The sequence below is a fragment of the Microtus pennsylvanicus genome, chromosome 2, assembly GCF_037038515.1.
Source record: "Microtus pennsylvanicus isolate mMicPen1 chromosome 2, mMicPen1.hap1, whole genome shotgun sequence".
Lineage (NCBI taxonomy): Eukaryota > Metazoa > Chordata > Mammalia > Rodentia > Cricetidae > Microtus > Microtus pennsylvanicus.
The window spans coordinates 81,893,281-81,906,940 of NC_134580.1; the positions used below are offsets into that span (position 1 = coordinate 81,893,281).

The 13,660-nt window shown below is 44.2% G+C and overlaps 1 protein-coding gene across 1 annotated transcript; it reads left to right on the top strand.

Annotated features, from left to right (window-relative positions):
• Positions 1-3,531: 3,531 nt before the first annotated feature.
• On the top strand, positions 3,532-11,187 carry LOC142844263 (beta-Ala-His dipeptidase-like). The gene is made up of 5 exons (XM_075962599.1): positions 3,532-3,646; positions 5,467-5,573; positions 7,462-7,603; positions 9,340-9,487; positions 11,118-11,187. Exons 1-5 carry the CDS (start codon positions 3,532-3,534, stop codon positions 11,185-11,187), a joined length of 582 nt encoding a protein of 193 aa, XP_075818714.1.
• Positions 11,188-13,660: the final 2,473 nt, after the last annotated feature.

Genomic DNA, 13,660 nt, shown 5'->3' on the forward strand with positions numbered 1-13,660 from the left:
CCACAACCTCTCTAGCATAAGTGGTCATCAGTGTTTTTGATCTTGGCCATTCTTACAGGTGAAAGATGAGATCTCAGAGTTGTTTTGGTTTGCATTTATCTGATGACTAAGGATGTTGAACATTTCCTTAAGTGTCTTTCAGCCATTTTAGCTTCCTATGTTGAGAGTTCTCTGTTTAGGTCTGTACTCCATTTTTTTTTTTGATTGAATTATATGATCTTTTGGTGTCCAATTTCTTGAGTTCTTTGTCTATTTTGGAGATCAGACCTCTGTCTGATGCGGGATTAGTTAAGATCTTTTTCCATTCTGTAGGCTGTCATTTTGTCTTGTTGACTGTGTCCTTTGCTTCACAGAAGCTTTTCAGTTTCAGGACGTCCCATTTATTAATTGTGTCTCTCAGTGTCTGCGCTGCTGGGGTTATATTTAGGGAGAAGTTCCCTGTGCCAATGCGTTCAAGTGTACTTCCCACTTTCTCTTCTATAAGGTTTAGTGTGGCTGGCTTTATGTTGAGGTCTTTGATCCATTTGGACTTTAGTTTTATGCATGGTGATAGATATGGATCTATTTTCATTCTTCTGCATGTTGATATACAGTTATGCCAACACCACTTGTTAAATATGCTTTCTTTTTCCTATTTGATATATATATATATACATATATATATATATATTTGATATATATATATATACATATATATATTGCTTCTTTATCAAAGATCAGGTGTTTGAAGATGTGTTGATTGATATCCGGGTCTTCTATTCGGTTCCATTGGTCCTCCTCTTTTTTCTTATGCCAATACCAGGCTGTTTTCAGTACTGTAGCTCTGTAGTAGAGTTTGATGTCAGGGATTGTGATGCCTCCAGTCAGAGTTTTGAGTATAAATAGGGTTGTATTCATGCTAAGTTCCCCATAAACTACCAGCAAATTACTGAAAAGAAATATATATATATATAATTTTATCTCAACCAAACAGCTGATAACTGACATGTCCAATAATAAATTTTGTTATTTTTTGAAATGCTGTACCCGTAATATTACACCTAAAAATACACTCTCAACTTCTTCCTTTTAACATTCTTTTGAACGGCTCTATGGTCCTATTCATGCAGTATGGAGACTGAGTGTGAAGTCAGCATGAAAGATAATGCGTGTGAGATGCTATTGTTTTAGAGGATATACTATATATTTATACATTAAGTACATGAATGAATGTATCAGAGGTTGCGTTGTGACACTGTTTACTCAAGCTCTAACCAAACTGATATATTTTCATGAAAGGGGGGGGGTACATTTTTTGGGGGAGGGAGCAAGAATATTATTTCCTGCCCTGAAAAGACTTTTCTCTATGTGTATCTTTCAATATGGTTCCATTTTATCAATGCTACATTTTGTACTTTTCAAGCAAATATAAACTCTGCAATTAAAAGATGTAGGTTTTTAAAAAGTGATTTTTAAAATGTTCTGAATAGTTTGCCAATAAGTAAATATACCTTTACCTCCATAAGGAAAATCAGAAAATTAAGAGCTACCAAACCCCTATTGTGTCCATATTCTAATCAAATATGTTATATATATTTTTTCCCTGAATGGAAATCAATTTCATAAATTTTACTTGAAGACCATATACCAATAAGATGATTGGTTTCCTTATATCTGAAATAATTAAAATCACAAGATATTATTGGAATCAATCACCTTTATTAGCCTATCGATGTTACATTTATACCCAATGTCTAGTCATCTTCTCAAAGGGCTCTATTTGTAGTACATCATGTTAATAGTAAATAGCCAAGTGTGATGGCTAAACCTTAGCCTAGCTTTTTAATATCCTCTGGTAACTAGAAAGCCAATCATTTTCACACAACAGTGTTCCAAAATAACTAGAAAGCTGCTATAATTTTAAGCAGGGGAGGAAACATGTTCGTTTTGGTCTTTTTGTGTTTGTATTTCAGCAAATTATATTTGCAATTAACAGAAACAATGATATCATAAAAATTGCTCTGCTTTTTAAATTTTTAAACTTCAATACAGTACAAATTGAAACAAAATAGTATTGTAGTCTTTTGGGAGGCAATTAGTCATCAATAGTGTAGCTGAACCTTATTATTGATAACTGGGTCCAGGTTGGGTATAGCCCTGTCCAAACGAAGGACACTCACGTGCATAAGGGTTAGACCCACTGGAAGGAGGGGTCATGGTACCTGCAGGAGATGGCATAAACCTGGTCTGTGTTGGAAGCACCAGGTTGGCTTGGAGCCATTCCAGGCTGAGCACCGGGGGACACAGTAATTAGCAGGTTGAGATGTTTGGGTAGTATATGTTTGTGGAGGATAAGTGCTTGCCTGGTACTGTTGTGGTTGAGCGTTGTGCCCCACTACTGACTTCCACATCTGCTGTGGGAGTGCATTCTGCTCCTTCAACCAATAGCTGCTGAAATACCAGGCCACTAGGTTGTGGTGTATTAAAAAAGAGTGGCAGCCCTCTGCTTGCTCTCTTGTTTCTGACTTCTTGCTCCAGCGACAAGACTCCTTTCCTGGCTGTTGGTGTTCTGTAAGAATTTCCCCTAAAATAAATACCCCTGTGAATCCAAACTGGTGTGGGATTGTTTCGCGCAATACAAATCTGAGAGCAGCAGACGATGGGAATAATTAGGATGGAGAGAGGAACCAAGAGGAAGGACGATAAGCATGCTGAAGCCAACTACACAAGCAATAGAATGTTTCTCACCATTCTTAGAAGAAAATGAGAGCTGAAACAAAGCAGATAGAAGTTCTAGGGAGACTTCTCAGAAGAGAAGGGAGTGGGGGTTATTTAAGATGAATCAGAGTGGTTGGAGTCCTCCCACATCTGGAGGGAAGTTATTGTAGATATAGGCAACACTGAGCAACTTCTGTCAACGTGCTGGGACCGTTCACTGCGTTCACAGCTTGTAGTATTTGACAACACCTTCTGCAGGATTGGGCTGGCATTGCCCTCATTAAGATGCCAGGGAAGCAAGCCAGACCCGAAAGCTGTGCCACTGCCCCCCCCCAAAAGCCAACGGTTCCTCCCAAAAGGCACCACAGGCTGGGCAGCAGAGGGCTGCCTCTAGTGCATTCCCCACAGTGGCAGAGGAGGAGGAAGAGGAGAAGGAAGAGGAGATGGAGGAAGAGGAAGAGGAGGGGGAGGCAAAGGAGGAGGAAGAGAAGGAGGAGGAGGAGCTGGCTTTGGCAGCAGAACTGCCTGGTGCTGCTGTTGCTGAGGCTGTGGAGCTCACGGGGTGAACGACAAGGAAGTTTCCAATCTTTAAGGCTTGTTTCGGTGCTAATGAAGAGCTTTTAGGCACAAGTGTGCACAGCAAGTTTTTTTATGTTGATGATAGGCGAGCTGGAAAGTTAGTTCCTGTACATCAAGTGAGAGGTTTGAAAGAGAGAATAGTGAAGCGAATTGAAGTCTCTCCAGATGGATCCTTCCTGCTAAGAAGTGGCATTGCTGGGTTTTCTCATTTGCTGTCAATGAAGAGGAAAGAATTGATTGGTAGCATGAAGATCAATGGAAGAACTGCAGACAATACACAAGGCTTCAGGACTTCACCCCAGCAATTCTCCTTTAACTCAGTCTCAGGATGGATTTCTTCTCCTCACCTCGTCTGCTTTGGCTCCAGCAGGTGAGGCTAGAAGGATGCTCACAACCCTGTGAGGCTGATCAGTGATAAGGGAGGATTTTCAGGAATCTAGGACTCAGGGAACCATCCCTCCTCCACTCTCCAGAGAACAGACACAGGTATGTAACAACTGGGCCGACAGATAACCTCACACAAATCTTCATTCCGAAAATAACGCTTTATTATTTTACAATAGTTCAGGAAAGTCCTTGGGAGGTTGTGACTAAAATGGAATCACCATAGAACATAGAGCTGATCGGTGAGCCCATCAGTCTCCCTCTTCAGGTGATGAGCACAGAAGGGAAGATGTGATGTCCACAATGAGAAAGCCGGCGGCTAGCAAAGGGCGGGGGGGGGGGGGGAGGCACAGGCACAGTGGTGTCACTTGTGACCACTGCTCTCAGATCTGGATCAGGAATTTCGTCTTCTCTTCCCATTGTCTCAGCCCTGTTCGCAGAGCCGGGTGACAACGGCATTGAAGACAGAATAACTTACAACCACGAGCCGTAGCTCAGGGGTTCTTGAGGCTAGAAGTTGTGATGCTCTGGCTCCTGAGTGGCTTCAGGACACCACACATTCCCCAGCCCCAATAGAGGGACATCCAGAAAACAGGATGCACCAGGCCTTGAGTTCCAACCTGTCCTCATAGCCACCTCTGTTTTTATGGAAACTTTCTACGATATGGAAGGGTTGGAAGTGGGAAGGCTGTTCTAAGAACATTTTTTTTTTTTTTGGTTTTTCAAGACAAGGTTTCTCTGTGGAACAGTCCTGGTTATCCTGGAACCAGCCCATGTAGTGCCAGGCTGGCCTCGAACTCACAGAGATCCACCTGCCTCTGCCTCCTGAGTGCTGGGATTGGGGAAAGGTGTGTGCCACCACCGCCCAGCGAAGCAGGATTTTCTTGTTGGTTCTGCCACTCTGCATACCCCAGGCTAGCCTGTGAGCTCTCTCTTCCTGTATTCCTACAGAAGTGCTGGGGATTACAGATGTGTGGTTCCACATCTAACTGTTTTGCTTGGATTCTGGGGATCTAACTCAGGTTATCAGGTTTCTGTCACAAGTGCTTGTACCCACTGAGTCATCTCAGTGGCCCTGATTCAATTTCTGAAGCAGCCCCTCAGACAAGAAGTTCTGGACAGGGCAGCCGCATGGGCAGCAGCAGCATGGGCCGCTTGCTGAAGGCAGCAGGAGACAAGAAACCTCACATCCTGCCTGTATTATTAGTCCAGACATAGCTGACTTGATACTACTTCATTTTTCATACGTAGGTCTCCTGTACACAGATGTTGAAGATCCGAGCAATTTAGCTGAGGTGCTTGGGGAATGGCCCTGGGGCTCTGGACATTCTAAGTGATTTACTGTTGATCTATACCACTAATCCTGTCCTCCTTACTGTAGACCAGGCGGGCTGGCTTTGAACTCACAGAGATCTGCCTGCCTCTGTGCTGGGATTAGAGGTGCGTGCAACCACACCTGGCTCAGTTTTGGTTCTTGTTTCTTTTTTTGTTTGTTTGGCTTTTGAGACAGGATTTCTTTTAGCCGAGGCTGGTCTCAACTCACAAAGGAGCCAAGAATGACACTGAATTTCTGATTTTGTTGCCTCCACCTCCCAGAGGCTGGAACAAAGGCATCTCTCCCCAGGCCCAGACCCTGTGGCACCGAGGACTGAACCAGGGATTTGTGCACACTGGGCAGTCACTGTAGCCAACCGAGTTACAGCCCCAGCCCTCAACTGAGCTTCAGTCTTGTGTTCTTTGCATTGCCTAGGAGGAGCTCCTGATGCACCTATTGTGGTATCCATCTCTCTATCCACGGCGTTGAAGGTGCCTTTGATGAGCCTGGAACTAAAACAGTCATCCCTGGTCGAGTCATAGGAAAATTTTCAATCCGCCTTGTCCCTCACATGAATCTGTCTGTGGTAGAGAAACAGGTAACGATATCTGTTGTCGCATAGGCCCAGCAGTACCATTTCTGAGTCCCACACACCATGGCAAACAGAACAACTCTGTGGTTCTTCCTCAAGTTTCACTTCTTTTTTTCCAATACAAAAGCATGGATAAAATGTCCGGAAGACAGCATCAGCCTTACTCAGCGCAAATCTCCTTCCCCAGCTCCAGAAGTCAGACAAAGAGCTGCGCGGAGTGGCAATGATGGGACATTTTTAAAGATTAGACGGGAGCTATAAAGACGAGATTGGCTTCACACACAGATGGAGTGGGTGACTGACTGCACTTGGCTGGGGCTGCAAAGCCTCGAGCCCCCTCGTTTGTTATCTCGTGATCTGGGAAACCAGTGTGAGGACGCAGCCATTGTGAGAAGAGCACTCTCTGGAGGGAGTTATCTATCTACATCAACCCAGTATTAATCCACCTGGCCTTGGCTTAACAGGAAGTAGACTCTTAGGGAATACCTCAATGCCCTCCCCAAGCTCTTAAGTCTGTCCTCCTCTTTCCTTGTCCTGTGCTCTGATTGCCTTCTAACACATCTCCGTTCCTCTCCCATCTGTCCGTCCTGGCTCTTTCCCTCCCTTTGGGAAACACCACTGCGTTATCTTAGGGATATACATCCACAGAGGCAGACACGTCCTTGTCTCATTCGCTGCTACCACCTCCAGCACCTTGGTGCTAATAAATGCTGGATGAAAAATAAATGGAAAAAAAAAACTGTGTTTTGGAGGCTGGAGCCTCCTGGGAAGATTTCCTTAGTAAAGCAGGCTCTTTTTGTTTTAATTGATTAATTAATTTTTTATCTGCCAGTCCCAGTTCTCCTTTCCTCTTCTTCTCCTGCTCTCTCCCTTCCCCCTCCCCCCACCTTCCACCTACTTCTCAGAGAGGTTGAGGCCTCTCCTGGGAAGTCCTGTTCCAGTCCCCTCACTGAGGCAAGACCAAGGTCCCTCCACCCCTGCCCCGTGCATAGGCTGAGCAAGGTGTCTCTCCATAGGGAATGGGCTCTACAAAGTCAGTTCATGCGTTACAGTTAGATCCTGGTCCCACCGCTAGAGGCTCCACAGACTTCCCCAGCCACCACAGCATCATCACCTGTATTCAGGGGGCCTAGTTCCGGCCTCTGCAGGCTCCCCAGTTGTCAGTCAGGAGTCAATTGATTCTGTGGGTTTCCCCATCAAGGTCTTGACCCCTTTGTTCATATTATTGCTGGTCCCTCCCTTTGCCAGGAGCTCAGCCAGTGGTTCGCTGTGGATCTCTGTACTTACTGGCTTCCATCTGTTTCTGGAAGACATTCTAGCTTCTCTGGACTGTAGGCTGGTTATTCTTTGCTTTATGTCTGGTAGCCACTCATGAGTGAGTGCATATTATACTTGTCTTTCTGAGTCTGGGTTACCCCACTCAAGATGTTTTTTTCTAATTCTGTCCATTCGCATGCAAATTTCAAGGTGTCATTGTTTCTGACCTCTGAGTAGCACTCCATTATGTAAATGATCTGCATTTTCTTTATCCATTCTTTGTTTGAGGGGCATCTATGTTGTCTCCAGGTTCTGGCTATTATGAATAATTAAAGCAGGTTCTTAAAATGTCTCCATCACTGTCTAGCTTGGAATTGCTCCCACTTTTCACAATTTTCCAGAATGTATAATGCCCCCCCCCAAAATATTCATTAAAGTGTTACTAGATGAGAAGCAATATTTGGATTATGTTGCCTTAGAAGCCCTGTTCACTGCTCTACACCAGTGGCGTTACTAAAGGCTCGCAGTGCTCCAACCTGTCAGCTCAGGGTGTCTTCTGTTTTCTGGGTGGAAGAACATACACACTGTGTGAGCAAAGTCCAGCATCTTACTTGTTACTGACAGTGTCGCCTTCTAGGTGAAACAGCATCTGGAAGCTGTGTTCTCCAAAAGAAACAGTTCCAACAAGATGACTGTTTCTATAGTCCTGGGACTCCACCCATGGACGGCCAACATCAGTGACCCTCAGTACCTTGCAGCCAAAAGAGCCATCAAAACAGGTGGGCCTTACAGATATTTTGATTCACCTGTGTGTAGCAGGACCAAGACACCTTTGTCTTTTTTGCCCAAGGTGTGCTGTCTGCAGTTCTCTAAAGCAGCAGAAGCGGTAGAATGAGTCTAGATTCAAAGGGGGCTTATTTGGCTTCCTTTCATGACACCGTCCAGGCATCCCAACAACAGTTGCCTCACGTTGGAGAGGTCAAGAATCCAGTAGCTGTTCAATTCCTGAGGCTGGGTATTAACCTGGTGCTAAAGGCTTGGAATGAGGATCACTGGTCTTCAGTCCGCATTGGAGGTCCAAAGGGGCTGGGTTCTGATATCAGCAAAGGAAAACCAAAATAACAGCATTGATGAACTTGCCAGCAGGAAGGAAGTCAAGCAGGCAAAAAGGAAAAAGAGAAAAGAAAAGAAAACAGCTTCCTGTTTCTGTCTCCTTCATCCAAGCCAGGCTGCCAACACTTGACCTGACACTTCAAAGGAGTAATGCCCCATGGCGTCCCTTTTAGTTGATTCCAGATCCAGTCAGGCTGACACAGCTTTGGGTGCGCAGGACGCTTGTTACCTGGTACTTCCTGTCATCAGCACAGCAGCCTTCCCCAGTTTACAGAGGAAATGAAGGCTTACAGAGATGAAGAGATTTGTGAAAGAGAACTATGTCAGTTATTATTATTTTTATCACCATGAAGAGCACCTGGAAAAAACAACTTGAGAAGGAATGGATTTGCTTTGTCTCATAGTTTCAGAGGGTTTAGCCCATCAGAGTAGGGGATGTAAGATAAGAACGTTCAGCTCGTCTAATGCCAGTGAAAGGAGGAACTGCAGCAGAAGGCAGGCCACAGGACATCCTCACAGTGGATGTAAGAGGCCATGCTCCTCCAAGGTTAAATATAATAGTTAACAATTGCTGAGGCGAGGAGAGATTTTTTTTTGGTGGTGTAGCTGCCTGCAAGTTGTCCGTGCTCTTGCAACTAACACCAACTGAACTCATTTGGACGCCAAGCTAGATTTGGGGGCGGGGGGGGGGGGGAGATTGTTTTTCTTTGGTGTTTTGGTGCCTTGATTGGAGAGAGTAAATGTTCTTTTCCCCTCTTCCCAAGAAAAGTCTTATAACATTAGTAGCTAAAATGTACTACTGTTAAGCCAAGCAGTGGTAGTGTGTGCCTTTAATCCCAGCACTTGAGAGGCAGAGGCAGGAGGATACCTGTGAGTGCAAGTCCAGTCTGGTCTTCAGAGCTAGTTCCAGGACAGCCAAAGCTACACAAAGAAACCCTGTATTGGAAAAAAAAACCATTCTATCTATCTATCTATCTATCCATCCATACACATGCATACATACACACACATACATACACATATACATCACTGTTAATTTCTGATTCTTGACTATTATGCAATAATCACATAAGATGTTTACATGGACAAGAGTGGAGTTAGTGCTTATAGGAATGCCATGCATGTTATCTTTACATTTACCCTAAATTCTAAAATTTTCACATTGGTTCAAAGTTAAAAATTTAAGCCAAGTATGATCACACAAATTTTAAGTCCATCGCCTGGGAGGCAGGGGTGGGTTTGAGTTTGACAGAAATCTGAACTAGATCAGGAATTTTATGCCAGCTTGGACTACATGACAAGATCCCAAGACAGAAAGAAAAGCACACATTACAACACTTGAGATTAGTGATAGATAGTCTTCTTATGATTTATTCTACTGCTTCTTTTTTCTGTATTTCAGTGTTTGGAGTAGATCCTGATATGATCCAGGATGGGTCAACCATTCCGATTGCTAAACTCTTCCAGACTATTACACAAAAGAGTGTAATGATGCTTCCACTGGGGGCTGTGGATGATGGGGAGCACTCCCAGAACGAGAAGATCAACAGGTGAGCTGACCCTGTGAAGGTGGGGAGTTCCACGTGGGTTTGTCCACTAGTCTTGTGTGAGCATGGACAATAACAGACCTGGTATCTTAAAGACTTGATGCTTATCTCCCCACAGTTCCCTAGGTTGGGAACATTAGGTGAACCCTGGTGACTTAGTTGGGGCTTCTATTACTGTGAAGAGACACCATGAGCATCGCAACTTTTATAAAGAAAAACATTTAATTGGGGCTGTCTTAGCCAGGCGGTGGTGGCGTACACCTTTAATCCCAGCACTCGGGAGGCAGAGGCAAGCAGATCTCTGTGAGTTCGAGGTCAGCCTGATCTGTAAGAGCTAGTTCCAGGACAGGCTCCAAAGCTACAGAGAAGCCTGGTATTGAAAAACAAACAAACAAACAAAAAATTGGGTCTGTCTTACAGTTTCCGAGGTTTAGTCCATTATCATCATGGATGGAACATGAAAGTGTGTAGGCAGACATGTGTTGGAGGAGGAGCTGAGATCTGTATCTTAATCTGCAGGCAATGGAAAGTGAACTGTGTCACTGGGTGTAGCTTGAACATAGAAGACCTCAAAGCCCACCCTCACAGTGACACACTGCCTCCAACAAGGCCACACCTACTCCACCAAAGCCACACCTCCTGCTAGAGCCACTCCTTTGGGGGCCATTTTCTTTCAAACCACCACACTTGGTCTCAGACTACTGCTTTCTTTGTGTTTCCTCCTGTGGCAGAACTGGAGCAAATGAGGAGAAAGAAGTAGTGAGGGGGAGGAAGAGATTGGTCCTGCCTGCAGGCAAGCCAGGGGCTCTGCTGTGACTTCCCTATAAACTCACAGCACCGTGGGATTAGGACATATCGTCTGATATTGTATAACTTTAGTCACCTGGAAGGTCCCTCCAGGGTTGGCTCATAGTGGGTTAAGCCTTCAACGTATGGTTTTGGAGGCTGTGACATTTGGTGTCTAACAAAGGCTATTTAGGAGTGTCTGATATGAACATATTGACAGATTATAGAAACATCCAATGAGTGAGAAAAAAAAATCTTTGATTTTTTTTTCAATCCCTGTCATGTCGAAAATAAGAGGCCAAAGAAACTCTGAGAAACCAAAGAAAGCCATGTTCTCAGGAAAGACAGTGTTCTCAGGAATCCTAGCACCCAAAGAGGCCAAGGAGGGAGATAAAGATAATTAATGGACATTTTTGTGGTTGAGTCCAAAATTATTTGCCTCATTTCCTTCCTCCTCCTCTCCCCTCCTCCTCCACTTCCTCCTCCTTTTCTTCTGCTTGCTGTCCTAAGACAGAGTCTTTCTTGTTCTGCACCCTGGCTAGCCTGGAAAGCTGTATGTAGACCAGTCTCATAGAGGTTCAGCAATCCTCTTGCCTCTGCTTTCCAAATGCTGGGATGATAGGTGTGTAAAACCACACCTGGTAATCATATTTTCTTAATAATTCTGCTTTTGGATTTATCACATGACTTTGATTCTAGGATCTCCAAAGCATGCTAAATATAGAAACAATCTAAATACTTTAGATTGACTGGATTTATAATACATACAATTCTCCTGTGGACATGGTTGGATGCTTTTCCTTCTTCATTGAGTGGGAATGTGTTTTCTTGCTTTTGTTTTTATTAGGTGGAACTACATACAGGGGTCCAAATTATTTGCCACCTTTTTCCTGGAGCTGTCAAAGCAGCACTCATGACAACAGGCACCTTCCGGTGTCACTGGCCCACTGACAGATCTTCCCACTCAGACCCTGGGCAAAGCTGGAGTTGGAAAAATTCAGAAAATGTGAATCCAGTACAGTATTTGTTCCTTCCCATTTAAAATGTCTTGGGACATTGGGACCAGTAATAAAACATTGGAAAGGTACAGACATTGATATGATTTAACCTTCCCTCTCTCACTTACCTTCCCAAAGTCAGGGCAACTTGGACCTTCTCTCCCCCCAAATCCAGTGTGACAGGCTGGGACTGGACTCAGCACCACCTTGGAGGACAAGTGGGACACCTCTTCAGCCAATTAGATTCTTGCTTGCAGTTCTCTTGGCTCAGTCTTCCAGTTTGCTCGGCAGGCCCTGCACAACTGTGGTGCCCAATCTTCTACCCAAGACCTCAGGGCTTGAATCACATTTGCCTCTGTTCCCTTAATAAGGAAAGTAGTAGTTTCCGCTACTAGCTACAGTGATTCCTCTGTGGATTCATTTTTAGGAGAATTACCGGGGCATGCCACTGTATTAACTTCCTGTCTCCCCTTTCTTTTCTTTTCCTCCAGTTTCCTGAACATGCTGAAACTGAAACGATCAATATTCATACCCATATATGATTTGGAATCTTTGTGCAAAGATGAGTTTTTCTTTAATTCCAAACTTCTTCCCCTTTGCCATGATTGATGACACTTGCTCAGCTCTTCTGCCTCCTCCATCTTCTGACCCCATCAATAAAGTCTCCCTCCCTGCACACACCATTCTACCAGCAAAATTCACCCAGATAGCATTTCTCTTACCCCATTGAAATTTTACTCAATGATTATATCTGAATTGCTCAAAGCACCAGTGTTAGATGGAAAACTAATCAACCCTGACATCAGCAAGACAGTCTCAATTTAAAGCCCTTGGCTAAATTGCATTTTTAAAATCATTTTAGTACCATCTTGTTTGTCTTGATTGGATTTGATAGTGTAAACACTACAAAAAGTTAATTTTTTTTACAGTTCAGTATATATAAATAAACCAGTCTTTATGAATTCATTATTTATATCATTTTAATAGGAAATAATTTGAAGGCTTATTTTTTAAATGCTTCATCTTTTTTTCATCTGCTCGTTATTGAAATGCCACTTTTCAAATTTGCTGGATCAGTCTGCTTGGCTGAGAAGATGACTCACTAGGTAACATGCCCGCTGCATGAGCTTAGCGCCTTGGGCTTGCCGCAACATAGATAGGTGCAGTGGCCAACATTTGTAACTTCAGCACTGGAAGAGAAAAACACTCAGATTCCAGGAGCTCACTGCCAGCTAGTCTCGCCAGTCAGTGAGCTCTAGGTTTAGTGAGAGATGAAACAAAAATATATTCATTTAATTTCCTCCCTGCAGATTCACAGTGGGGGACATGGGAGCATGTATGGTGGCAGGCACGATGCTGAAGAAGGAACTGAGAGCGAAGTCTAATCTGCAGACAGGCAGAAAGAGATGGGGGCTGGTATGGACTTTTGAAACCTCAAGCCCCACCTCCAGTGACACTCCTCTGACGAGGCCACACCTCCTAATCCTTCCAAACAGTTCTTCAACTGGGATCAATCATGCAAATATATGAGCCTAGGGAGCCCATTCTCACCCAAACCACCACAATATCCATCAGGTACAGCCTGACTGTATCATGAGAGGGCAACAAGCCATGCTTAGCTGGTAGATGAAGTATATTAAAGTCTCTGTATCGTGACGTCTAGGGGCTCTGAGTACCAACTGGGCACTGATGCTCTGGAGGAAAGTAAGAACTTGGAATGTTTGGGTTTCATACTCACACTGACCCTGGGGGCTGGATAGTGCTCTTCCCCCCATTATTTTTCAGATAAGAGCTCAGTGTGTGCTTGCACATGAACGCCACTGCACGCCAACTCGTGGGAGTCAGCTCTTTCCATCTATGTGGATTTGGGGGGGTCAAACTCAGGTCATCAGGCTTGGCAGCAGGCATTTTTACCTGCTGAGCCATCATCGGTCCAGTTGTAATTGTGTGTTTATCTCCACACACATATGTGTGCACGTCATCGGTCCAGTTGTAATTGTGTGTTTATCTCTACACACACATGTGCGCACATCTATGTGCCTTCTTGCAGAGGTCAGAGGTTGATGTGGGGGTTTTCTTCCTGAATTCTTCTCTACTTTATATTTGGAGACAGGGTTTTCTCCTGAACTTGGAACCCCAAAATTTAGCTAGACTGACCGACTAGCAAGTGCCAAAGATCCTCATGTCTCCACCTTCTCTGCAGGAATATTCACAGGTCTTATCTACAAGTGACTCTGATTTAAGATGACAGTGATCTTGTCCTACTCAAAGGAAACAATCACCTAACAGAAGCTGCTCTTTAACTCAGGGACCACAGAGTACTGTGTAGACAAGACCCCTGAGATACAAGGGTCACAGTGCTCTGAGCACTTTTCAATCGAATGCCAATCTT

Bases quoted from the DNA above. Each gene is read 5' to 3' on its own strand.
- LOC142844263 (XM_075962599.1), top strand. From the start codon at position 3,532: ATGGAAGAACTGCAGACAATACACAAGGCTTCAGGACTTCACCCCAGC. The intron at 5,574-7,461 runs GTAACGATATCT...GTCGCCTTCTAG, and splicing joins TGTCTGTGGTAGAGAAACAG to GTGAAACAGCATCTGGAAGC. The intron at 7,604-9,339 runs GTGGGCCTTACA...TCTGTATTTCAG, and splicing joins CAAAAGAGCCATCAAAACAG to TGTTTGGAGTAGATCCTGAT.